Source organism: Coregonus clupeaformis, chromosome 35 (genome assembly GCF_020615455.1).
Source record: "Coregonus clupeaformis isolate EN_2021a chromosome 35, ASM2061545v1, whole genome shotgun sequence".
NCBI classification, from domain to species: domain Eukaryota; kingdom Metazoa; phylum Chordata; class Actinopteri; order Salmoniformes; family Salmonidae; genus Coregonus; species Coregonus clupeaformis.
In genome coordinates this window covers 39,629,285-39,657,061 of record NC_059226.1, presented here as the reverse complement: position 1 = coordinate 39,657,061, position 27,777 = coordinate 39,629,285, and the positions used below count along the sequence as shown (strand labels likewise).

General features: G+C 47.9%; 1 protein-coding gene across 1 annotated transcript in view; it reads right to left on the bottom strand.

The window, feature by feature from the left end:
• The window catches only part of LOC121539580 (ephrin-B1), a 96,296-nt gene that overhangs the window by 40,751 nt on the left and 27,768 nt on the right, over positions 1-27,777 (bottom strand). The window contains exon 2 of the mRNA XM_041848188.2: positions 2,551-2,828. Within this exon, the coding sequence (XP_041704122.2) occupies positions 2,551-2,828 (278 nt within the window). The remainder of the gene's footprint in view (positions 1-2,550; positions 2,829-27,777) is intronic.

The following is a 27,777-nucleotide window of genomic DNA, read 5'->3' as shown; positions in this document are numbered from 1 at the left end:
GGAGAGAGGAGAGGCCAGGGACAGAGGAGAGGCCAGGGAGAGAGGAGAGGCCAGGGACAGAGGAGAGGCCAGGGAGAGAGGAGAGGCCAGGGACAGAGGAGAGGCCAGGGAGAGAGGAGAGGCCAGGGAGAGAGGAGAGGCCAGGGAGAGAGGACAGGCAGGCGCAGCGGAGAACCAGGTGCAGCAGAGAGGCCAATTTCTTTTTTTTATCAATTATTTTTGACTAACTGAATGATGTGCTTCGTCGTTGTAGTAGTTGGGAATCAAAATAATAATTTGTGAATCGCAAACAATAAAAGGAAACAATTTAGCTGTAGCCTTTTCATTTTATAGATACTTTTAGTTGATTTGGACATTCAATTTATGGGACATTGCAACTCAATAGTCAGCCTGAAGTAAACACTTCTAAAGGTAAGCTATATAGCCTATCAGCTCTATAAAATCTGCGATGCATGCTGAAACAGTCATTTACAATGCGTTCCCCCCAAAACCTTCCCAATTAAATGTTGACTGCAAAGTAAGCCTACCTGGCAGAATGATATCATGATGATTTTTATCAATCGGGTGCACATTTGTTTTGCATACGCTGCCATCACATGTGCAGTACAGAAACCTGACAGAAACACTGCTAGCCTAACAAAAATGTACTGTGACTAAAACTCTCCAACACCTGATACCAATTTAGTGGATTAGGGGGTTACTCTGACTGGGATTCAAACCCTGGTCCCTGTGACTGTAATTCCTAAACCATTATACTGTCACAATCCTCGCTATATGAGCCTTGATACAATTCCTACCAAGAGGGTTAACCCTATTGGCACGGTGCATACAGTGTTTGCCTTTCACGCTAGTGAGCCGGTTTCACTTCCTTGTACTACCGTTTGCTACATTGGTGTCAGAAGTGGGAATACCAAAAGGCTAAAATCTCTTGGTGAGGTCGCTAAGGTCAAAGGTTGTGATTATTTTTAAAAAATCTGGCTTGCCTCACTTTTCCAAAAAATACATCCGTTATACAGTTAATACAATTTGTATGGCCTAACCGACAATACAATTATCCTACCTAGACTAGTCTACAACACCACAATGAAATGAATATTGCAGTTTTCAAAAAGTTCTAAGCTGTAAACTGCAGTGAAAATGTCATTTGAATAAATGGCGCAAAAGCCCTATTATTTGAATGTTTCATTCCATTTGGATCAGTTGTGGGTCTACTCTGGACAGATAGCAAGGACCAGTACAGGACAGTCTGTCTTTATTTTTACTTTTAAAACTGATGCGCTGTCTGTTGCCGATCATCATTCTCCCAAGTCCTCCTATATAGTGTGTCCACATGGTCCTACGCTCCCAGCAGGCCCAGTTATTCAGGAGAGCTTAACACACGTTCTGCCTCTTTTCTGATCCGAGCGGCTATTCCTCAACCTCGAACATAACGCTTCAATATAGCCTAAATATTTGTCATTTAACTTTTAAAATGTATTACCTTGTATGTGTGGCATAAACAACCAGTCACAATGTTTTAATCTGATTAGGCTACTTCAAATGTCTCCAGTAGGCTACCTGTTAAGGATTCCCCTGCCTGTGAGTTGTATAACTTCATGCAGCTCACTCCACCCATCCCCTGATGGTGCCAGAGAGACTAGGGGATCAGAAACCATCTCCCCAAACTCCCAGTGACCTCTGCTACCAGGAAACCGATGGGTTGGTAAGGAGGTTGCTAGGGGGCAGGACACTTGGCAGTCCTTCTGCCTGCTCAGGTCAGAGCCTCCAAAGTCTCTCTCCAAGTGGACAAGAGTGATGGAGTGTGTGGACAGAAAACCATATCCATCTTATCCACTGGAAATAAAGTTCCCTATTGTGTGTAACTCTCTGTGAGGTAGCTTCATTCCTCTGACTGGGAAAAGTGTCAATATCCACGTTTATAAACTTTATAAACACAGGGTTGCTACAGTTATTGTTATTTGTGTTGGTAATCATTCTTTGAGGGAATTTTATGAGGGGGGAGGGTGTGCAATTTTGGTTTACAGTACTGTACAAGGGGAGGGTCATGTGAAAATATTTGTAACTTTGGGGCGGGGAGTGATTTTTATTTTTATGACATCTTGAGTTGGACCAGTCTCCTGCTCTTGGCTCATGTTGACTGTCCTCTCCTCTCTATGATTAGTCAGTTATCAGCTCAGACAAACTAAACTGTGTCTTTAAATAACAGATTGACTTTACTATACACCACCACCAGGGACAAATGAATAGGTTAGGACACACAAAACCACTTCCAGGGCCCACTCACCCGGCTTAATCAAACCTTATCAAGCGTGATGAAACAGAACCTATTGGATGCATTGTGGAGGGTCAGCACTCTTTCATTCATTTAGGGTCAACAAGAGTGGAACAAATGTTTCAGCTGTTAGCTCATCGTCAGTGTGGGCTCTGAGGTCAGTGGTTTCAAGAACACATAAAACTGCATACTATAAAGCTTTATTCAGTACTCATGTGTGATGATATAAACTGTTATAAGACGTTATAAAACTTTATAAAGCTTTATTCAGTACTCACATGTGATGTAGTAATTAATATTCTTCTTAAACTCCAGACCCATATAGTTGGGACTAAACTCCTGGAATTTGATGGTGAACTTGATGTCCTTCTCTGGCTTGTTACAGTTGACCAGTACATTGGGGTCCATGACTGTGCTGCACCCCTCCGCCTGCTCCCTCCTGACCAGGTACAGCTTATAGAACTCATAGTCTCGTCCCGGCTCAGCCTTGGGGCAGATGATGTCCAGCTTGTCCCCGATGTCTGGGTAGATGACCACCCCTCTACCTGACTGGAACCTGAGGAGTGGAGAAGAGTGTTAATGAGATGTCTGGGTAGATGACCACCCCTCTACCTGACTGGAACCTGTACACAGCCATTTTGAAATTAGCCCACCCAACTACCTCATCCCCATATTGTTATTTATTTTGCTCATTTGCACCCCAGTATCTCTATCTGCACATCATCTTTTGCACATCTTTCATTCAAGTGTTAATACGAAATTGAAACTATTTTGCACTATGGCCCATTTATTGCCTTACCTCCATAACTTACTACATTCGCACACACTGTATATATATTTTCTGTGGTATTTTTGACTTTATGTTTTGTTTTACCCCATATGTAACTCTGTGTTGTTGTTTTTATCGCACTGCTTTGCTTTATCTTGGCCAGGTCGCAGTTCTAAATGAGAACTTGTTCTCAACTGGCTTACCTGGTTAAATAAAGGTTAAATAAATAAATAAAAAAGAAAGGAGAGGAGAAGAGAATATCTGTAAATGGATGGTCTGGACTGATGTAGACTGCCTCCAAAATGGCACCCTATTCACTATATAAGTAAATACAGTGCATTCGGAAAGTATTCAGACCCCTTCACTCTTTTCACATTTTGTTACATTACAGCCTTATTCTAAAATGGATTAAATAGTTGTTTTACTCATTAATCTACACACAATACCCCATAATGACAAAGCAAAAACAAGTTTTGTAGAAATCTTGAAGCACCTTTGGCAGCAATTACAGCCTCGAGTCTTCTTGGGTATGACGCTACAAGCTTGGCACACCTGTATTTAAAATGTAAATGTAAATGTATTTGGGGAGTTTCTCCCATTCTTCTCTGCAGATCCTCTCAAGCTCTGTCATTTTAGATCGGGAGCGTCTCTGCACAGTTATTTTCAGGTCTCTCCAGAGATGTTCGATCAGGTTCAAGTCCGGGCTCTGGCTGGGCCACTCAAGGACATTCAGAGACTTGTCCCGAAGCCACTCCTAAGTTGTCTTGGCTGTGTGCTTAGGGTCATTGTCCTGTTAGAAGGTGAACCTTCGCACAAGTCTGAGGTCCTGAGCGCTCTCGAGCAGGTTTTCATCAAGGATCTCTCTGTACTTTGCTCCGTTCATCTTTCTCTCTTGGGGACCTTCAATGCTGCAGAAATTTTTTGGTACCCTTCCCCAGATCTGTGCCTCAACACAATCCTGTTTCGGAGCTCTACGTACATTTCCTTCCACCTCATGGCTTGGTTTTTGCTCTGACATGCACTGTCAACTGTGGGACCTTATATAGACAGGTGTGTGCCTTTCCAAATCATGTCCAATCAATTGAATTTACAACAGGTGGACACCAATCAAGTTGTAGAAACATCTCAAGGATGATCAATGGAAACAGGATGCAACCGAGTTCAATTTCGAGTCTCATAGCAAAGGGTCTGAATACTTATGTAAGTAAGGTATTTCAGTTTTTTATTTTTTATAAATTAGCAAAAATTTATAAAAACTGCTTTGTCGTTATGGGGTATTGTGCGTAGATTGATTAGGGAAAAAATAATTGTATCCATTTTGGAATAAGGCTGTAACGTAACAAAATGAGGAAAACGTGAAGGGGTCTGAATACTTTCCCGAATGCACTGTAAGTAAGCCTTGGACAATAATAATAATAATAATAATATGCCATTTAGCAGACGCTTTTATCCAAAGCGACTTACAGTCATGCGTGCATACATTTTTTGTGTATGGGTGGTCCCGGGGATCGAACCCACTACCTTGGCGTTACAAGCGCCGTGCTCTACCAGCTGAGCTACAGAGGACCACAAGAAAGCCTTGTTGGAGCCAGAACGGCCCACAGGGACCTGGTCAAAAGTAGTGCCCTACATGGGGAATAGGGACAAAGCCTTGTAGGAGACAGAACGGCCCACAGGGACCTGGTCAAAAGTAGTGCCCTACATGGGGAATAGGGACAAAGCCTTGTCGGAGACATAACGGCCCACAGGGACCTGGTCAAAAGTAGTGCCCTACATGGGGAATAGGGACAAAGTCACAGTCAGGACCCTCATGGTGGGTTTGAGTTCATTCCTTTTTTTTGAGAGGATAGATTCCAAAGACCTCTAAAACGATAGACTGTTTTCTCATGATGATGCCAGGATTCTGGGGGGAGCAGCCTTAAACAGTATAGCAAGCAATGGAACCAGAGAGGAGATTTGAATGTCCAAATGTTAAAAGCACAATGTGTAATTTATCAGCCTGACCCTGACCCCTGACCCAGAACCTGTGATAGAGAGTAAAGAGCTGAGAGTGCAGTCTGCTCGGAAAAGACAGACGGACAGACAGGAAGACAGGCAGACAGACAGGCAGACAGACAGGAAGACAGGCAGACAGACAGGAAGACAGGCAGACAGACAGGCAGAACCATTGTTCTGGACTCTAGTTTAAAATGTCAACAGGGTTCAGCACTCGCTACTGTCCCAGTTAACCAGCCCATTAACCCAGACAGCATTATGCACCACCGTGTGTGTGTGTGTGTGTGTGTGTGTGTGTGTGTGTGTGTGTGTGTGTGTGTGTGTGTGTGGGTCACGGGTAGTACCGGGACTATCAGCAGATGAGATCTGACCATGCATCAGATTTTGGGGAGCATTTAGAGGAGTGAGAGGCATTTGTTGTTCTTACTGATCCCTCATGGTTTAGCAGGACATCAGGGGATACAGGGACACGCTTTCTCACTCACCCCCCCTCTCTCTCTCTCTCGCTCTCCCCCTCTCTCTCTCGCTCCCCTCTCTGTCTCTCTCTCTCTCCCCCCCCTCTCTCTCTGTCTCCCCCTTCTCCCCCCCCTCTCACTCCCCCTCTCTCTCTCTCTATCTCCCCATTCTCTCTCTCCCCCCACCCCCACCCTCGCTCTCTGTCTCCACCTCTCTCTCCCCTCCCACCCTCTCTCTCTCTCTCCTCCCACCCTCTCTCTCTCTCTGTCTCCACCCTCTTGCTCCCCCTCTCTCTCTCTCTCCCCCCTCTCTCTGTCTCCCCCTTCTCTCTCCCCCCCTCTCTCTCTCCCCCTCTCTCTCTCCCCCCTCTCTCTCTCTCTCTCTCCCCCCCTCTCTCTCTCCCCTCTCTCTCTCTTCACCTCTCTCCCTCCCACCCTCTCTCTCTCTCTCTCTCTCTCTCCTCTCTCTCTCTCTCTCCCATCCCACCCTCTCTCTCTCCCTCCCCCACCCTCTCTCTCCCCCTCTCCCTCCTCCACCCTCTCTTTCTCTCCTCCTCTCTTTCTCGCCCCACTCTCTCTCTACCCCCCACCCCCACCCTCTCTCTCTGTCTCCACCCTCTCTCTCTCTCTGTCTCCCCCCCTCTTGTCCCCCTCTCTCCCTCCCCCCACCTCTCTCTCTCTCCCCCTCTCTTCCTCCTCCACCCTCTCCCACCACCCCCACCCTCTCTCTCTCTCGTCTCCACCTCTCTCTCCCCTCCCACCCTCTCTCTGTCTCCCCCTATTGTTCCCCCTCTCTCCCTCCCCCCACCTCTCTCTCTCTCCCCTCTCTCTCCCTCCTCCACCCTCTCTTTCTCTCCTCCCATCCTCTCTCTATCTCCCCCCTCTCTCTCCCCCCACCCTCTCTCTCTCCCCCTCTCCCCTCCCACCCTCTTTCTCCCCTCCCCCTTTCACTCCCCTCCCCCTCTCTCCCCCCACCCTCTCTCTGTCTCTTCCCTTCTCTCTCCCCTCTCTCTCTCCCCCTCTCTCTCTCCCCACCCCATCCTCTCTCTCTCCACCTCTCTCTCCCCTCCCACCCTCTCTCTCTGTCTCCCCCTCTCTCTCTGTCTCCCACCCTCTCTCTCTGTCTCCCCCTCTCTCTCTCCCCCTCTCTCCCTCCTCCCCCTCTCTCCCTCCTCCCACCCTCTCTCTCTATCTCCCCCTCTCTCTCTCCCACCCTCTCTCTCTCTCCCCCACCCTCTCTCTCTCTCCCCCACCCTCTCTCTCTTTCCCCCTCTCCCTCCCACCCACCCTCTCTCTCCCCTCCCCCTTTCTCTCTCGCACCCCCTCTCTCTCTCTCTCGCTCCCCTCTCTCTCTCTCCCCTCTCTCTCTCTCTCTCTCTCCCCCGCTCTCTCTCCCCCTCTCTCTCTCTCTCCCCCACCCTCTCTCTCTCTCCCCCTCTCTCTCCCCCTCCTCTCTCTCTCCCCCTCTCTCTCCTCTCTCTCTCTCTCTCTCCCCTGCTCTCTCTCCCCCTCCTCTCTCTCTCCCCCCTCCTCTCTCTCTCCCCCTCCCTCTCGCTCTCTCAGAGTGTGTACTTCGTGCCACCTTATCTACATTCTATCATCACTCAGCTCATTAGACCGCTAAACTACTCCCTGTCAGAGAGAGAAACAGAGAGCGAGAGAGAGATGAGAGAGATTCCCTTCCTTCATTCCTATTCTATTTGGATAGAGGCATTAGCAGATGTCTTCATGTACTAGGAGTGGGAGGAATAGAGGAGGAATAGAAAGGATCAATCCTACATTAGATGTTAAAATGATCAGAACGGACTCTGTGTTAATGTAATGACATGCTAAAATGATCAGAACGGACTCTGTGTTAATGTAATGACATGTTAAAATGATCAGAACGGACTCTGTGTTAATGTAATGACATGTTAAAATGATCAGAACGGACTCTGTGTTAATGTAATGACATGTTAAAATGATCAGAACGGACTCTGTGTTAATGTAATGACATGTTAAAATGATCAGAACGGACTCTGTGTTAATGTAATGACATGCTAAAATGATCAGAACGGACTCTGTGTTAATGTAATGAGATGATAGAGTATGCATATAGGAAGGAGGTCTCATGGGATCAGGGAGGGGATTGGGCTGGTACACACCAACACACACACAAATACACACACACACACACACCCCCACACAGATCAGAAAGGGGTTAGGCAATGGGCCGGTACTCCCCTTGTTCTTGTCTGCTCTCTGCTTAGGGGGGCATTAATTCAGAGGGCGATAAGAGGGTGTGTGTGTCGCTCCAACCCAGACAAGGACTCCATCAGTCGCTAATTTGATCTACAAGATGCACCAGTGAGGCATAGACAAGTTACCATAGCAACATGAGGCTTTGTAGCTGACCAACCCTCTCTTCCCCCTCTTTCGCTTTCTTTCTCCCTCGCCCTGCCCCCTCTCTGTTTCTATAATTTTCTCTCTTTCATTCGTTCATTCTTTCACACACATGCACACTGTGTTCCGTTGCAGATTTAAAAAACTGATCAAAAACAGCAGGTATTGGAAACAACATTACAAGTCCTGAAAACAATAAACTCGATTCATTTTGTTCAACAATAGATTTTGATGCTTTGCATTGAAGACCAAACAGGTGCTCACAAAAAGAATTGTGAAGCAAAAACAGATAGATAGATATAGTTGTACTCTCTCTCTCTCTCTCTCTCTCTCTCTCTCTCTCTCTCTCTCTCTCTCTCTCTCTCTCTCTCTCTCTCTCCCCGCTCTATCTCTCGTAGTGAGTATCTGGCTGAGTTGTGAAGCACGGTGCAGATGGAAGAGAAGCAGCATAAAAGAAAAGGGGCTGTCCCTTTTAAAAGCCCCACTCTCTCTCTCTCCCCCGCTCTAGCTCTCTCTCTATCTCTCTCTCTCTCTCTCTCTCTCCCCCGCTCTATCTCTCTCTCTCTCTCTCTCTCTCTCTCTCTCTCTCTCTCTCTCTCTCTCTCTCTCTCTCTCTCTCTCTCTCTCTCTCTCTCTCTCTCTCTCTCTCTCTCTCTCGTAGTGAGTATCTGGCTGAGTTGTGAAGCACGGTGCAGATGGAAGAGAAGCAGCATAAAAGAAAAGGGGCTGTCCCTTTTAAAAGCCCTCCTCTTGGCAAGCAGCAAGCCCTGCTACAGACCTGACAGGAGAGGAGAGGAGAGGAGAGGAGAGGAGAGGAGAGGAGAGGAGAGGAGAGGAGAGGAGAGGAGAGGAGAGGAGAGGAGAGGAGAGGAGAGGAGAGGAGAGGAGAGGAGAGGAGAGGAGAGGAGAGGAGAGGTAGACATACACGCCCTCAACATTCTCTAACCTCCCCTGTGTCAAAGTAACTGTGTCAGTCAAAATCCAACACAATAAAGAGAATAGAATGAAAACAAAGGAAAAACAGATGATGTTGTTGTATCTGGCCCCGTTGTTGGCCTGTGTTCTGCCCTGCTCAGACCTACAACAACACAACTGCAGATGGAGGGGGGGGCAGACAGGAACAACAGAGCAAGGGAGGAGGAGGAGGAGGAGGAGGAGGAGGAGGAGAGGAAAAGAGGAGAGGAGAGCACTCCCCCTACCTCCTCCTCCTCCTCCTTATGCATTCCTCTGGAAATATGAGCACATGATCTCTCTCTCCCTCTCTCTCCCTTGTTCTCTCTCCCTCTCTCTCTCTCTCTCTTTCTCTCACACACCAACCCTGTCTCAGAATTCCCCAGTAGAAAGCAAAGAGCCCCCGACCACAGCACATTCACATATACCCACACACAGCCACAAACAGCACTACCCCTCAAGCTAACCCTAACCCTGCACTATTCCCATTCACCATGTTCACTATTCACTACCATTCACGGCCCCTCTCTACCAGACAGTACCCCCTCCTGACATTACCCAGCCTGGGGTAGGAAACACCCTGCACCAACCCTGATATTACCCAGCCTAGAACAAGAAACACCCAGCACCAACCCTGATATTACCCAGCCTGGGGTAGGAAACACCCAGAGACAACCCTGATATTACCCAGCCTGGGGTAGGAAACACCCAGCACCAACCCTGATATTACCCAGCCTGGGGTAGGAAACACCCAGAGACAACCCTGATATTACCCAGCCTGGGACCGGAAACACCCAGAGACAACCCTAACATGGCTCAATGAGAAAGCCCATATGAATCTGAATTAATAAGACCATATGTGTGTGTGTGTGTGTGTGTGTGTGTGTGTGTGTGTGCGTGTGTTGTTGTGCGTGTGTGTGTTGTGTGTGTGTGTGTGTGTGTGGCCCATATGAGGCAGATTGTGGAACAGTAAATGTATTCCTCAGACTGTGAAGCAGCATGAACGGCTCATTTATCAATTAGAATTCATTAGCATTGTTCAGACAGACTAATTAGCCTGAAACTACAGGAACATGCCAACTGGAGCCACAGCCAGATACAGGTACACTATTCTACTGTCTCTGTGTGTCTATACACACACACACACACACACACACACACACACACACACACACACACGTACACACACACACACACACACACACACACACACACACACACAGCCGAGTACACACACACACACACGGGCATGCACACACACCACTCACTGTAGATCCAATTTCGTACGACCGTCGTGCACCGCACCACGTATGGGCCCACACACACACACACACACACAAGTATACACACACACACGTATACACACACACACGGGCATGCACACACACACTCACGTAGATCCAATACGTACAATCATGCACGCACACGTACGGCACGCACACACACACACACACGTATACACACACACACGGGCATGCACACACACACTCACGTAGATCCAAGTACGTACAATCATGCACGCACACGTATGGGCACACACACACACACACACACACACACAAGTATACACACACACACACGTATACACACACACACGGCATGCACACACACACTCACGTAGATCAAGTACGTACAATCATGCACGCACACGTATGGGCACACACACACACACACACACACAAGTATACACACACACACACACACACACACGTAGATCCAAATACGTACAATCATGCACGCACACGTACGGGCACACACACACACACACGTATACACACACACACACGGGCATGCACACACACACTCACGTAGATCCAAGTACGTACAATCATGCACGCACACGTATGGGCACACACACACACACACACACACACACAAGGTATACACACACACACGTATACACACACACACGGGCATGCACACACACACTCACGTAGATCCAAGTACGTACAATCATGCACGCACACGTACGGGCACACACACACACGTATACACACACACACGGGCATGCACACACACACTCACGTAGATCCAAGTACGTACAATCATGCACGCACACGTATGGACACACACACACACACACACACACACACACAACCATCACAGGTACTCTATTCTCCTCTCCAACAGCTCCAGTAATTATCTCTACATGAAAAGTGTTTTCCCACCAATTATCAGTTCACTGCTATTATCTACTATGCCAATGTGTCAGCTCTGCTGTACAATACAATACATGGAAACCCTTTCTATTTTCAATATAGTACAATAAGTGGAAATCCTTTCTACTGTACAGATCTGAATCATAAAGGATTTCCCTAAACAGACCTGAACCATAAATGGTATCCCTAAACAGACCTGAACCATAAAGGTTATTCCTAAACAGACCTGAACCATTAAGGTTATCCCTAAACAGACCTGAACCATAAAGGTTATTCCTAAACAGACCTGAACCATAAAGGTTATTCCTAAACACACCTGAACCATAAAGGTTATCCCTAAACAGACCTGAACCATAAATGGTATCCCTAAACAGACCTGAACCATAAATGGTATCCCTAAACAGACCTGAACCATAAAGGTTATTCCTAAACAGACCTGAACCATAAAGGTTATCCCTAAACAGACCTGAACCATAAAGGTTATCCCTAAACAGACCTGAACCATAAAGGTTATCCCTAAACAGACCTGAACCATAAAGGTTATCCCTAAACAGACCTGAACCATAAAGGTTATCCCTAAACAGACCTGAACCATAAAGGTTATCCCTAAACAGACCTGAACCATAAAGGTTATCCCTAAACAGACCTGAACCATAAAGGTTATCCCTAAACAGACCTGAACCATACATGTTATCCCTAAACAGACCTGAACCATAAAGGTTATCCCTAAACAGACCTGAACCATACATGTTATCCCTAAACAGACCTGAACCATAAAGGTTATCCCTAAGCAGACCTAAACCATAACGGTTATCCCTAAACAGACCTGAACTATAAAGGTTATCCCTAAACAGACCTGAACCATAAAGGTTATCCCTAAACAGACCTGAACCATACATGTTATCCCTAAACAGACCTGAACCATAAAGGTTATCCCTAAACAGACCTGAACCATAAAGGTTATCCCTAAACAGACCTGAACCATAAAGGTTATCCCTAAACAGACCTGAACCATAAAGGTTATCCCTAAACAGACCTGAACCATAAAGGTTATCCCTAAACAGACCTGAACCATAAAGGTTATCCCTAAACAGACCTGAACCATAAAGGTTATCCCTAAACAGACCTGAACCATAAAGGTTATCCCTAAACAGACCTGAACCATAAAGGTTATCCCTAAACAGACCTGAACCATAAAGGTTATCCCTAAACAGACCTGAACCATAAAGGTTATCCCTAAACAGACCTGAACCATAAATGTTATCCCTAAACAGACCTGAACCATAAAGGTTATCCCTAAACAGACCTGAACCATACATGTTATCCCTAAACAGACCTGAACCATAAAGGTTATCCCTAAACAGACCTGAACCATACATGTTATCCCTAAACAGACCTGAACCATAAAGGTTATCCCTAAACAGACCTGAACCATAAAGGTTATCCCTAAACAGACCTGAACCATAAAGGTTATCCCTAAACAGACCTGAACCATAAAGGTTATCCCTAAACAGACCTGAACCATAAAGGTTATCCCTAAACAGACCTGAACCATAAAGGTTATCCCTAAACAGACCTGAACCATAAAGGTTATCCCTAAACAGACCTGAACCATAAAGGTTATCCCTAAACAGACCTGAACCATAAAGGTTATCCCTAAACAGACCTGAACCATAAAGGTTATCCCTAAACAGACCTGAACCATAAAGGTTATCCCTAAACAGACCTGAACCATAAAGGTTATCCCTAAACAGACCTGAACCATAAAGGTTATCCCTAAACAGACCTGAACCATAAAGGTTATCCCTAAACAGACCTGAACCATAAAGGTTATCCCTAAACAGACCTGAACCATAAAGGTTATCCCTAAACAGAGCAGACAGTGTTTGTTCTATTTATAAATGTTCTTCTTCCATTTTTCTTATATCTTACATAATTTGTTAAGTGTATTCTATTTTATTCTGTAGGTTCTTGTTCTAAATTAATTAATTAATTGTATAGATTCAGTATGACAGTGAATACAACATTTAGCTAAGGCCCTGAGTGTTCAATATGAGTCTGCAGTAGAGAGAACATTTAGCCAAGGCCCTGCGTGTTCAATATGAGTCTGCAGTAGAGAGAACATTTAGCTAAGGCCCTGCGTGTTCAATATGAGTCTGCAGTAGAGAGAACATTTAGCTAAGGCCCTGCGTGTTCAATATTAGACATGGGTATGGAGCCTGGTAACTGGTAACCAGCCTGGCGGTGCTACAGTAGATTTGGCTGGTCATCATAGAGTACAGTACAGCTTGGCCTCATTTAAATCAATCAATATGGACCGCACCAGTTCCAACACTGAGAGAGGGAACATGATGTCTAAAATACAGAATGTCACCTGTCTTGTGCTTGTCTCCACCCCCCACCAGGTGTCTCCCATTTTTCCCCATTATCCCGTGTATTTATACCAGTGTTTTCTGTTTGTCTGTTGCCAGTTCGTCTTGTCTTGTCAGGTCTTACCAGCGTGTTTCCCGTTCCTCCTACTCTCAAGTTTGTTTTCTAGTCTTCTCTGATCTGACCTTTCTGCCTGAGCCTGCCTGCCGTTCTGACCCTGTTTGGCCCTGTTTTGGATTATGACTCTCTGCCTGCCTTGGACCTGCCTTTTGCCTGCCCCTTGTACAGTGGGGGAAAAAGTATTTAGTCAGCCACCAATTGTGCAAGTTCTCCCACTTAAAAAGATGAGAGAGGCCTGTAATTTTCATCATAGGTACACGTCAACTATGACAGACAAAATTAGAATTTTTTCTCCAGAAAATCACATTGTAGGATTTTTAATGAACTATTAGCAAATTATGGTGGAAAATAAGTATTTGGTCAATAACAACAGTTTCTCAATACTTTGTTATATACCCTTTGTTGGCAATGACACAGGTCAAACGTTTTCTGTAAGTCTTCACAAGGTTTTCACACACTGTTGCTGGTATTTTGGCCCATTCCTCCATGCAGATCTCCTTTAGAGCAGTGATGTTTTGGGGCTGTCGCTGGGCAACACAGACTTTCAACTCCCTCCAAAGATTTTCTATGGGGTTGAGATCTGGAGACTGGCTAGGCCACTCCAGGACCTTGAAATGCTTCTTACGAAGCCACTCCTTCGTTGCTCGGGCGATGTGTTTGGGATCATTGTCATGCTGAAAGACCCAGCCACGTTTAATCTTCAATGCCCTTGCTGATGGAAGGAGGTTTTCACTCAAAATCTCACGATACATGGCCCCATTCATTCTTTCCTTTACATGGATCAGTTGTCCTGGTCCCTTTGCAGAAAAACAGCCCCAAAGCATGATGTTTCCACCCCCATGCTTCACAGTAGGTATGGTGTTCTTTGGATGCGACTCAGCATTCTTTGTCCTCCAAACACAACGAGTTGAGTTTTTACCAAAAAGTTCTATTTTGGTTTCATCTGACCATATGACATCCTCCCAATCCTCTTCTGGATCATCCAAATGCACTCTAGCAAACTTCAGACGGGCCTGGACATGTACTGGCTTAAGCAGGGGGACACGTCTGGCACTGCAGGATTTGAGTCCCTGGCGGCGTAGTGTGTTACTGATGGTAGGCTTTGTTACTTTGGTCCCAGCTCTCTGCAGGTCATTCACTAGGTCCCCGTGTGGTTCTGGGATTTTTGCTCACCGTTCTTGTGATCATTTTGACCCCACGGGGTGAGATCTTGCGTGGAGCCCCAGATCGAGGGAGATTATCAGTGGTCTTGTATGTCTTCCATTTCCTAATAATTGCTCCCACAGTTGATTTCTTCAAACCAAGCTGCTTACCTATTGCAGATTCAGTCTTCCCAGCCTGGTGCAGGTCTACAATTTTGTTTCTGGTGTCCTTTGACAGCTCTTTGGTCTTGGCCATAGTGGAGTTTGGAGTGTGACTGTTTGAGGTTGTGGACAGGTGTCTTTTATACTGATAACAAGTTCAAACAGGTGCCATTAATACAGGTAACAAGTGGAGGACAGAGGAGCCTCTTAAAGAAGAAGTTACAGGTCTGTGAGAGCCAGAAATCTTGCTTGTTTGTAGGTGACCAAATACTTATTTTCCACCATAATTTGCAAATAAATTCATGAAAAATCCTACAATGTGATTTTCTGGATTTTTTTCTCTCAATTTGTCTGTCATAGTTGACGTGTACCTATGATGAAAATTACAGGCCTCTCTCATCTTTTTAAGTGGGAGAACTTGCACAATTGGTGGCTGACTAAATACTTTTTTCCCCCACTGTAAATTAATAAATCTCAGCGACTCAAACCATCTGCCTCCTGTGTCTGCATCTGGGTCTCATCCTGTGTCGTTATACTGAAATACATATTGATCTCTTTATAGTCTATTCACTACTTTTGACCAAAATAAGTGCACTATACTGTATATAGGGGATAGGGTGCCATTTGTGACTCACTCTATGGTTTCAGGAAATGTTGCTCTGATTTGTTTCTGAATGTTTTCTCCCCTTTGTGTGATTCACCCGTGCTGTGCCCTGTCACTGTATAGATGTTATTAAGAAACCCTGACGCTCTATAAACGCCCTGACGCTCTATAAACACCCTGACGCTCTATAAACACCCTGACGCTCTATAAACGCCCTGACGCTCTATAAACACCCTGACGTAAACGCCCTGACGCTCTATAAACATCCTGACGCTCTATAAACACCCTGACGCTCTATAAACACCCTGACGCTCTATAAACGCCCTGACGCTCTATAAACACCCTGACGTAAACACCCTGACGCTCTATAAACACCCTGACGACGCTCTATAAACGCCTGACGCTCTATAAACACCCTGACGTGACGCTCTATAAACACCCTGACGCTCTATAAACACCCTGACGCTCTATAAACGCCCTGACGCTCTATAAACGCCCTGACGCTCTATAAACACCCCTGACGCTTAAAACACCCTGACGCTCTATAAACACCCTGACGCTCTATAAACACCCTGACGCTCTATAAACACCCTGACGCTCTATAAACACCCTGACGCTCTATAAACACCCTGACGCCTATAAACCACGCCTGACGCTCTATAAACACCCTGACGCTCTATAAACACCCGACGCACCCGACGCTCTATAAACGCCCTGACGCTCTATAAACACCCTGACGCTCTATAAACACCCTGACGCTCTATAAACACCCTGACGCTCTATAAACACCCTGACGCTCTATAAACACCCTGACGCTCTATAAACGCCCTGACGCTCTATAAACGCCCTGACGCTCTATAAACGCCCTGACGTAAATGCCCTGACGCTCTATAAACACCCTGACGCTCTATAAACACCCTGACGCTCTATAAACGCCCTGACGCTCTATAAACGCCCTGACGCTCTATAAACGCCCTGACGCTCTATAAACACCCTGACGCTCTATAAACGCTCTATAAACACCCTGACGCTCTTTAACACCCTGACGCTTCTTCTGACGCTCTATAAACACCCTGACGCTCTATAAACACCCTGACGCTCTATAAACACCCTGACGCTCTATAAAACACCCTGACGCTCTATAAACACCCTGACGCTCTATAAACGCCCTGACGCTCTCTAAACGCCCTGACGCTCTCTAAACGCCCTGACGCTCTATAAACACCCTGACGCTCTATAAACAGGACGGATTTTAAATACATTTACAGAAAGCAGGTCAAACCAAATAGATAGAGGCCTCTAGTGGCCAAAAGCCTGTATTACCATGGGCAGCGCCATTGAGGACTTTTACCATTTTAAAGTAGTCAACTGTGTGAGACTTCCTATGGGTGAAGGACGGATCACATAATTCCATCCAGTTCATCAGGAGGGATCAGCCAATGAATTATACTTGTGAGAAAACATTCCATAACTGCAGGTGGCAGTAAAGTCCCAACCTTTATACCTGTTCAGTTTGTTTTTTCAACTCATAGAAGTAGTAGAAGAAGAACATTTACTACTTCAAAATGGAGATGGTGTCACGGTTTCGGCCGAGGCGGCCCCTCCTCCTTGTTCGGGCAGGCTTCGGCGGTCGTCGTCTCCGGAGTACTAGCTGCCACCGTTCGATGTTTCATGTTTGATTGGTTTTGTCTGTTTGTCACACCTGTTTAGTGTTTAGTCTCATTAGGCACCCTATTTAGTTCCTTGTGTTAGTTTAGGTGTTGTGTGTAATTGTTTGACTGTCGTGTGGTAGTTTTGGTCCGCTGTATTTTGTTCTCTCTTTATTTCGTGTTGATTTAGAGAGTCCTGCACTTTGTGCACACTTACTTTGTTCAGTTAGTGTGCGTTTATTTCGCCTGTGGCCAGTGGCCGTTGTTGGCGTGTTTCTACGGACTTCACTAAAGACCTTTGGATTTATATCTCTGTGTCCTGCGTGTGATTCCACATCCCACTACACTCCACTCTTGACAGAATTACACACCATCTCATGGAATCAGCAGGAGCACCCACACCCACCGACATCATGGAGGAGCGCTTTCGTGGTCAAGAAGATCGGATCAACCAAATCGGGCACGCCCTGGACCGGGTGATGAACATTCTCCATCGTTGGGAGATCAGCGATGTACCCACACCTCCACCTACCGCACCATCACCATCGGTCAGCCCGCCCGTCCAACAACCGGAACCCAGTGGGATTCGGCTCTCGCTCCCGAGGGCGTACGACGGCACCGCTGCCGGGTGTCAGGGGATCCTGTTACAAGTGGAACTCTACCTTGCCACCGTACACCCGGCGCCCTCGGGACACGAGAGCGTTTCCGCCCTCATCTCCTGTCTCACCGGCAAGGCGTTGGAGTGGGCCAACGGCGAATGGAGGAGAATAGACGCCGCCACTATCACCTATGCGGAGTTCTCCCGCCGCTTCCGTGCGGTCTTCGACCATCCACCGGAGGGGAAGGCGGCGGGGGAGTGTCTATTCTACCTCCGGCAGGGGATGAGGAGCGCTCAAGAGTTTGCGCTGGAGTTCCGGACTCTAGCGGCAGATGCAGGGTGGAATGAGCGGGCCCTCATAGACCACTTTCGTTGCAGCCTCCGGGAGGACGTCCGCAGAGAGTTGGCGTGCAGGGATACTACACTCTCATTTGACCAGTTGGTGGACATGGCCATTCGGCTGGACATCCTGCTCGCTACCCGCGGGACGTCCCAGGTGGGGGTCGCCCATTCCACCCTCCAGCGCCTCCCGAGCCGAGCCCGATGGAGCTCGGAGGTGCTGGCGCTAGAGGGGGAGAAGAAGGAGCCCGAGGGGGGCTGTCCCCTGCACCAACTGTGGCCGTGGAGGGCACACCGCGGCTAGGTGCTGGGGAGGGTCCCCTGGTGAGGGAGACGGCAGGTCACACATTGGGGAGTCCTCCCAGGTGAGTAGGCGCCCCACTTACCCAGAGCTTTCTGTCGTACACATAACTATACCTGTTTGTTTTCCACAAGTTGCACCTCGTTCCCAGCATAAGGCGCTAGTAGATTCAGGCGCAGCTGGGAATTTTGTAGATCGTAAATTCTGTGTTGAGTTAGGGATTCCCCTCCTTCCGGTTGATAATCCTTTCCCTGTACATGCCCTAGATAGTCGTCCGTTAGGATCTGGGTTGATTAGGGGAGGTCACGGCGCCACTTAGGATGAAGACGCAGGGGGTCATGAGGAGACGATTCAACTCTATCTGATCGACTCTCCTGCGTATCCGGTGGTACTGGGGCTTCCCTGGTTGATTACCCATGATCCTACGATTTCGTGGCGAGAGAAGGCTCTTAAAGGGTGGTCTGCTCAGTGTGAGGGGCTATGTCTGGGTGTTTCCGTAGGGTCGACCTCGGTGGAGAGTCCGAACCAGATGCCAGCACTGCACATTCCACCTGAGTATGAGGATTTGGCACTCGTGTTTAGCAAGGCAAGAGTGGCACGGTTGCCGCCTCATAGACAGGGGGACTGTGCGATAGACCTCCAGGCAGGAGCTGCGCTCCCGCGGAGCCATGTGTATCCTTTGTCACAGGAGGAGAAGAGGGCAATGGAGACATACATTGCCGAGTCTCTGAGACAGGGATACATACGGCCCTCCACTTCTCCCCGCGTCCTCGAGCTTCTTTTTGTGAAGAAAAAGGATGGAGGTTTGCGTCCGTGTATTGATTACCGCGGTCTCAATCAGGTGACTGTGAAATATAGTTATCCACTCCCGCTGATTGCGACCATGACGGAGTCCTTACACGGGGCACGGTTCTTCACAAAATTGGACCTCAGGAGCGCATATAACTTGGTGCGCATTAGAGAGGGCGATGAGTGGAAGACAGCATTTAGTACTACCTCCGGTCATTACGAGTATCTCGTCATGCCATACGGGTTAATGAATGCTCCATCAGTCTTCCAATCTTTTGTAGATGAGATTTTCCGGGACATGCAGGCGCAGGGAGTAGTGGTGTACATAGACGATATTCTGGTGTACAGTTCTACTCGGGCCGAGCATGTAGCCCTGGTGCGCAGGGTATTGAGGAGATTGTTGGAGCATGACCTGTATGTCAAAGCCGAGAAATGTCTGTTCTTTCAGGAGTCAGTCTCCTTTTTGGGTTATCAGTTGTCTGCGTCAGGGGTGAGAATGGAGGTTGACCGTGTGTCTGCCGTGCGTAATTGGCAAACCCCAACTACGGTTAAAGAGGTGCAGCAGTTCTTGGGTTTTGCGAATTACTACCGGAGGTTTATCCGGGGGTTTTGGACAGGTGGCAGCTCCCATAACGTCCCTTCTGAAGGGGGGTCCTGTGCGCTTGCGATGGTCAGCTGAGGCGGACAGGGCTTTTGGGAGACTGAAGGACCTGTTTACCTCGGCTCCAGTGCTGGCGCACCCCGGATCCCACTTTACCATTCCAAGTAGAGGTAGACGCGTCTGAAGCCGGTAACGGGGCTGTTCTTTCACAACGGTCCGGCACACCACCTAAACTCCGCCCCTGTGCTTTTTATTCTAAGAAGCTCAGTCCGGCGGAGCGGAAATATGACGTAGGGGACAGGGAGCTGTTAGCCGTAGTACAGGCCCTAAAGGTGTGGAGGCATTGGCTTGAGGGGGCTCAACACCCTTTTCTCATTCTGACTGACCACCGTAACCTGGAATACATTCGGGCAGCTAGGAGACTGAATCCTCGCCAGGCTCGATGGACTATGTTTCTCGCCCGGTTTGTGTTTAATATCACTTACATCCCTGGGTCCCAGAACGGGAAGGCAGATGCCCTGTCTCGGCGGTATGACACAGAGGAGAGGTGCGTGGAACCCACTCCCATACTACCTGAGTCTTGTCTGGTTGCACCGGTGGTATGGGAGGTCGATGCGGAGATCGAGCGGGCATTACGCACCGACCCTAGCCCTCCACAGTGTCCGGTGGGTCGGACGTACGTCCCCGCTCGAGGTCCGGGATCGGCTTATTTATTGGGCTCACACGTCACCCTCCTCTGGACATCCAGGTATTGGCCGGACAGTGCACTGCCTTAGTACAAAGTACTGGTGGCCAACGTTAGCCAGGGATGTGAGGATTTATGTCTCCTCCTGCTCAGTGTGTGCCCAGTGTAAGGCGCCCAGACACTTGCCCAGGGGTAAATTACAACCCCTGCCCGTTCCACAACGACCCTGGTCTCACCTCTCGGTGGATTTTGTTACCGACCTTCCCTCCTCACAGGGGAATACCACCATCCTGGTCGTTGTGGATCGGTTCCTCGAAGGCCTGTCGTCTCCTTCCCATGCCGGGTCTTCCTACTGCCCTACAGACCGCTGAGGCTCTATTTACTCACGTCTTCCGGCATTACGGGGTACCCAAGGATATAGTGTCTGATCGAGGCCCCCAGTTTACCTCCAGAGTCTGGAGAGCGTTTATGGAACGGTTGGGGGGTTTCGGTGAGCCTTACCTCGGGTTACCACCCGGAGAGTAATGGGCAGGTCGAACGTGTCAACCAGGATGTGGGTGGGTTTCTGAGGTCATATTGTCAGGGCCGGCCGGAGGAGTGGGCGAGATATGTGCCCTGGGCCGAGATGGCACAGAACTCTCTCCGCCACTCCTCCACTAAACTAACCCCTTTCCAGTGTGTGTTAGGGTACCAGCCGGTTCTGGCACCTTGGCACGAGAGCCAGGTCGAGGCCCCTGCTGTGGATGAGTGGGTGCGGCGCTCGGAGGAGACGTGGAACGCTGCACACGTCCATCTGCAGCGAGCCATCCGTCGACAGAAGACGAGCGCCGACCTCCACCGCAGTGAGGGGCCAGTGTACGCACCTGGAGATCGAGTCTGGCTCTCAACCAGAAACCTGCCCCTCCGCCTGCCCTGCCGGAAGCTGGGTCGGCGGTTTGTGGGGCCTTTTAAAGTCCTGAGGAGATTGAACGAGGTGTGTTACAGGTTACAACTGCCCATTGATTACAAAAATATTAACCCCTCGTTCCATGTGTCTCTCCTCAGGCCGGGTGGTAGCTGGTCCACTCCAGGACTTTGAGATAGAAGAGACTCCTCCGCCCCCGTTGGACATCGAGGGGGCTCTGGCGTACACTGTTCGGGCCATCCTAGATTCGAGACGCCGGATGGGGGGGTCTCCAATATCTCGTGGAGTGGGAGGGGTACGGCCCGGAGGAGCGGTGCTGGGTGCCGAGGAGGGACATCCTGGACCCGTCCCTTCTGACCGAATTCCATCGTGGTCATCCTACGCGCCCTGCTCCAGCGTCCTCCTGGTCGTCCCCCGAGGCCGGGGCGGCGACGGCTGGAGCCACGCGTCAAGGGGTGGGTACTGTCACGGTTTCGGCCGAGCGGCCCCTCCTCCTTGTTCGGGCAGGCTTCGGCGGTCGTCGTCTCCGGAGTACTAGCTGCCACCGTTCGATGTTTCATGTTTGATTGGTTTTGTCTGTTTGTCACACCTGTTTAGTGTTTAGTCTCATTAGGCACCCTATTTAGTTCCTTGTGTTAGTTTAGGTGTTGTGTGTAATTGTTTGACTGTCGTGTGGTAGTTTTGGTCCGCTGTATTTTGTTCTCTCTTTATTTCGTGTTGATTTAGAGAGTCCTGCACTTTGTGCACACTTACTTTGTTCAGTTAGTGTGCGTTTATTTCGCCTGTGGCCAGTGGCCGTTGTTGGCGTGTTTCTACGGACTTCACTAAAGACCTTTGGATTTATATCTCTGTGTCCTGCGTGTGATTCCACATCCCACTACACTCCACTCTTGACAGATGGCCTCAATGGTGCTGCCCATGCTCTCACAGACGCCATAATGGGACAGATACAATGTTGTGTCCTCTACCTAGCTCTATGGGTCAAACACAGACAACAATGCTATTGGATAGAATTAGACACTAGTCCAGCATATACACAGGCTTGTGTTGTGTCCAAATACTCACTCTCAAGTTAAAGACTGGAGCTGAGAATGTTTTTAAATCCCAAAGGCACAAACAGGTAACTCATATGTTATAATTGAATTTGTCAAAATAAATACCCAGTGATTGATGTGCTGTAAAACGGAGTGCTGCCCAATGATACTGTATAGTCCTCCTCTGTACTGTTCCTATTAGGGGAGTAAAATCAAGATATCACAGACGCAGTCCAGACTGTCACAGACACAGCCCAGACTGTCAGACACAGCCCAGACTGTCACAGACGCAGCCCAGACTGTCACAGACGCAGCCCAGACTGTCACAGACGCAGCCCAGACTGTCACAGACACAGCCCAGACTGTCAGACACAGCCCAGACTGTCACAGACGCAGCCCAGACTGTCACAGACACAGCCCAGACTGTCACAGACACAGCCCAGACTGTCAGACACAGCCCAGACTGTCACAGACACAGTCCAGACAGTCACAGACACAGTCCAGACTGTCAGACACAGCCCAGACTGTCACAGACACAGTCCAGACTGTCAGACACAGCCCAGACTGTCAGACACAGCCCAGACTGTCAGACACAGCCCAGACTGTCACAGACACAGCCCAGACTGTCAGACACAGTCCAGACTGTCAGACACAGCCCAGACTGTCACAGACACAGTCCAGACTGTCAGACACAGCCCAGACTGTCAGACACAGCCCAGACTGTCAGACACAGCCCAGACTGTCACAGACACAGCCCAGACTGTCACAGACACAGCCCAGACTGTCAGACACAGCCCAGACTGTCAGACACAGCCCAGACTGTCACAGACACAGCCCAGACTGTCAGACACAGTCCAGACTGTCAGATGCAGCCCAGACTGTCACAGACACAGCCCAGACTGTCAGACACAGCCCAGACTGTCACAGACACAGCCCAGACTGTCACAGACACAGCCCAGACTGTCAGACACAGCCCAGACTGTCACAGACACAGTCCAGACTGTCAGACACAGCCCAGACTGTCACAGACACAGTCCAGACTGTCAGACACAGCCCAGACTGTCAGACACAGCCCAGACTGTCAGACACAGCCCAGACTGTCACAGACACAGCCCAGACTGTCAGACACAGTCCAGACTGTCAGACACAGCCCAGACTGTCACAGACACAGTCCAGACTGTCAGACACAGCCCAGACTGTCAGACACAGCCCAGACTGTCAGACACAGCCCAGACTGTCACAGACACAGCCCAGACTGTCACAGACACAGCCCAGACTGTCAGACACAGCCCAGACTGTCAGACACAGCCCAGACTGTCACAGACACAGCCCAGACTGTCAGACACAGTCCAGACTGTCAGATGCAGCCCAGACTGTCACAGACACAGCCCAGACTGTCAGACACAGCCCAGACTGTCACAGACACAGCCCAGACTGTCACAGACACAGCCCAGACTGTCAGACACAGCCCAGACTGTCACAGACACAGCCCAGACTGTCAGACACAGCCCAGACTGTCACATACACAGCCCAGACTGTCACAGACACAGCCCAGACTGTCAGACACAGCCCAGACTGTCACAGACACAGCCCAGACTGAATACCCTGCATACTATGCTGCGTGCTGCTTTATAAGTATGAATACAGACACTCTCTCTTTCTCTCTCCCTCCCTCCCTCTCCCTCCCTCAATATCTCTGTCCCTCTCTCCCTCAAGCTCTGTATCTCTGTCTCTCTCTTTCTTCCCCCTCTCTCTCTCTCTCCCTTCCTTTCCCTCTCTCTCTCTCCCTTCCTTTCCCTCTCTCTCGCTCTCAGAGGTACAGGATTCTGTTAACTCACTCTCGCTGGCATGAAGTGAAAATCACATTCAGCATGACTCATCTCATCCCAAACAGTCACAAACTGACAGTACACACACCCAATCATTATCACATGGGAATGAACAGCTTTCCTCAGGTCAACACAGAGGGAGAGAGAGAGAGAGAGAGAGAGAGAGAGAGAGAGCGATAGAGAGAGAGAGAGAGAGAGAGAGAGAGAGAGAGAAAAAGACAGAGAGAGGAGAGAGAGACAGAGAGAGAGAAGAGAAGAGATACAGAGAGAGAGAGAGAGAAGAGAGAGAGAGAGAGAGAGAGAGAGAGAGAGAGAGAGAGAGAGAGAGAGAGAGAGAGGCACATATTTCCCTCAGATTACAGAGATCCACAAAGAATTTGAAAACAAAACCAATTTTGATAAACTCCCATATCTACTGGGTGAAATACCACAGTGTGCCATCACAGCAGCAAGATTTGTGACCTGTTGCCACAAGAAAAGGTCAACCAGTGAAGAACAAACACCATTGTAAATACAACCCATATTTATGTTTATTTATTTTCCCATTTTTACTTTAACTATTTGCACATTGTTACAACACTGTATATATACATAATATGACATTTGAAATGTCTTTATTCTTTTGGAACTTCTGAGTGTAACGTTTACTGTTAATATGTATTGTTTATTTCACTTTTGTTTACTATCTACTTCACTTGCTTTGGCAATGTTAACATATGTTTCCCATGCCAATAAAGCCCTTAAATTGAATTGAATTGAGAGGGAGGGAGCGAGAGAGAGAGAGAGAGAGAGAGAGAGAGAGAGAGAGAGAGAGAGAGAGAGAGAGAGAGAGAGAGAGAGAGAGAGAGAGGACAGACAGAGAGAGAGAGAGAGAGAGAGAGAGAGAGAGAGAGAGAGAGAGAGAGAGAGAGAGAGAGAGAGAGAGAGAGAGAGAGAGAGAGAGAAAAGAGAGAAAGAGACAACAGAGTGGAGAGAATGGAAAGAGAGAGAGAGAGTATAGTCCTGGTCGTGAGGTTGCTCTGTGACCCTCAGAGAGCTCATTCTTCCCCCGTTCCTCCCCTCCCATCGCTGCGACACACACACCCTCACACTCTCTCTTTTTCACGTACGTACGTACGCACACAAACACACACACAGACACAGACACAGCCAGATGCCTCCCATCACAAAGGCTCAGCCACAGATGGATGCTGCATGCTCAGTAAAGATCTCACTTCCCTGCAGGCGTCAGCCAAACCAGCCTAGCCCTGCCACATCCACTCACTGTGTGTGTGTGTGTGTGTGTGTGTGTGTGTGTGTGTGTGTGTGTGTGTGTGTGTGTGTGTGTGTGTGTGTGTGTGTGTGTGTGTGTGTGTGTGTGTGTGTGTGTGTGTGTGTGTGTGTGTGTGTGTGTGTGTGTGTGTGTTTGTGTGTGTTTGTGTGTGTGTGTGTGATAGAGACAGAGTATACCAGAAGGCTCAGAGGGAGGATGGTTCTGGAATGGGATGGATTCCCCCAGAGCAGCGAGTTGGACCCAGATCCAAGGTTCTAATCAGACCACAGCAGCCAAGAGAGAGAACAGGATAGCCTTGCAGGAAGGAACAATAGCATCTCTCAAATTCACTGGACAACATTTCAATCCCAGAAAAGAAAGGAAGAATGATAATGATGGTCAAACCTTCACAGTTGACAGTATGGTGAACCAGAGGACATCTACACAACATTGTGTATGGGTGTGTCCCAAATTGCACCCTATTCCCTATAGAGTGCATTACTTTTGACCAGTGCTCAGGTCAAAAATAGTGTGCTATGTAGTGAATAGGATTCCATTTGAGACGCAATCTATAAAATGGGTCAACACAGGCATCTGAACAGTCTGAAACTACTTCTGAGAGAGAACAACTTTCTATAATGTCTCAAATCAATGGTTCAAATCAATAAATGGATCATAATGAATGGACATTTTTATAGGGGTTGATACATTTTTTGTAAGGGAAAATCAAGTCTGAAATTTCAAAGTGGAAATTACAAACTTCTGAAGCCTTTTTAAACCTCAAATACACTACAAGTTTTACATTTCCTGCATTGGAGGAAAGTTCTTGTGAAACAGGGGGATCAGATTAAGATCCTACATTTGTACAGCCTGTCCTCTGCAACAGAGAGGATTGTATCAGAGCCTTTATATGTGGGTTTGACTGTGTATGAGACCTCCTGTTTCAAGTTTTAGGGGGAATGTTTTGTCTTCAAAGCAAAGCAGAATCAATATTTCATGGACGTGTGTGTAAGGTATACCGTACGTGACGGTTCAACAGGTGTTAACACAAGCCAGCTACAGCAGTAAAGCTTCGGGTGTGGGAGACAAACTGAAACCTGTTGCAGAACAAAGGGAAGGGAAAGGAACAAGAGAGGAAGATAGAGGAGAGAGAGAGAGAGAGAGAGAGACCCAACCAAATCATGAGAAAACAAAAAGAGAATTACTTGACACATTGGAAAGAACAAACAAAAAAACAGAGCAAACTAGAATGCTATTTGGCCCTAAACAGAGAGTACACAGTGGCAGAATACTTGACCACTGTGACTGACCCAAACTTAAGGAAAGCTTTGACTATGTACAGACTCAGTGAGCATAGCCTTGCTATTGAGAAAGGCCGCCGTAGGCAGACCTGGCTCTCAAGAGAAGACAGGCTATGTGCACACTGCCCACAAAATGAGGTGGAAACTGAGCTGCACTTCCTAACCTCCTGCCAAATGTATGACCATATTAGAGACACATATTTCCCTCAGATTACAGCGATCCACAAAGAATTCGAAAACAAACCCAATTTTGATAAACTCCCCTTATCTACTGGGTGAAAAACCACAGTGTGCCATCACAGCTGCAAGATTTGTGACCTGTTGCCACAAGAAAAGGGCAACCAGTGAAGAACAAACACCATTGTAAATACAACCCATATTTATGTTTATTTATTTTCCCATTTGTACTTTAACTATTTGCACATTGTTACAACACTGTATATATACATAATATGACATTTGAAATGTCTTTATTCTTTTGAAACTTCTGAGTGTAATGTTTACTGTTAATATTTATTGTTTATTTCACTTTTGTTTACTATCTACTTCACTTGCTTTGGCAATGTTAACACACGTTTCCCATGCCAATAAAGCCCTTAAATGAAATTGAATTGAATTGAGAGAGAGAGAGAGAGAGAGAGAGAGAGAGAGAGAGAGAGAGAGAGAGAGAGAGAGAGAGAGAGAGAGAGAGAGAGAGAGAGAGAGAGAGAGAGAGAGAGAGAGAGAGAGAGAGAGAGAGAGAGAGAGAGAGAGAGAGAGAGAGAGAGGAGAACATCAATCTTGGGCAGAAAACCTTCAGCTCTGACAGGCTGGTCTGAACCTCTCAGTGAAGACAAAGTAAAAGATAACAGCAGCAAAGTTCCAAACACTACCATTGTTCATCTGTCAGATGCAGGGACAATCACAGGGGAGAGGGAGAGGGAAGGATTTTGTGTCTCCTGTCTTCCAGGTTGTATTAATATATTCCTGCTATTTTTCAGAGCAGATGGATGGCTGATATGTGTCCGAGGCAAGCACAGTGCACTGAGTGCAGTCATTCACTCTCTCACGCACGCACGCACGCACGCACGCACACACACACATAAATCCAGCCAAACACACAGGAGATAGCAGC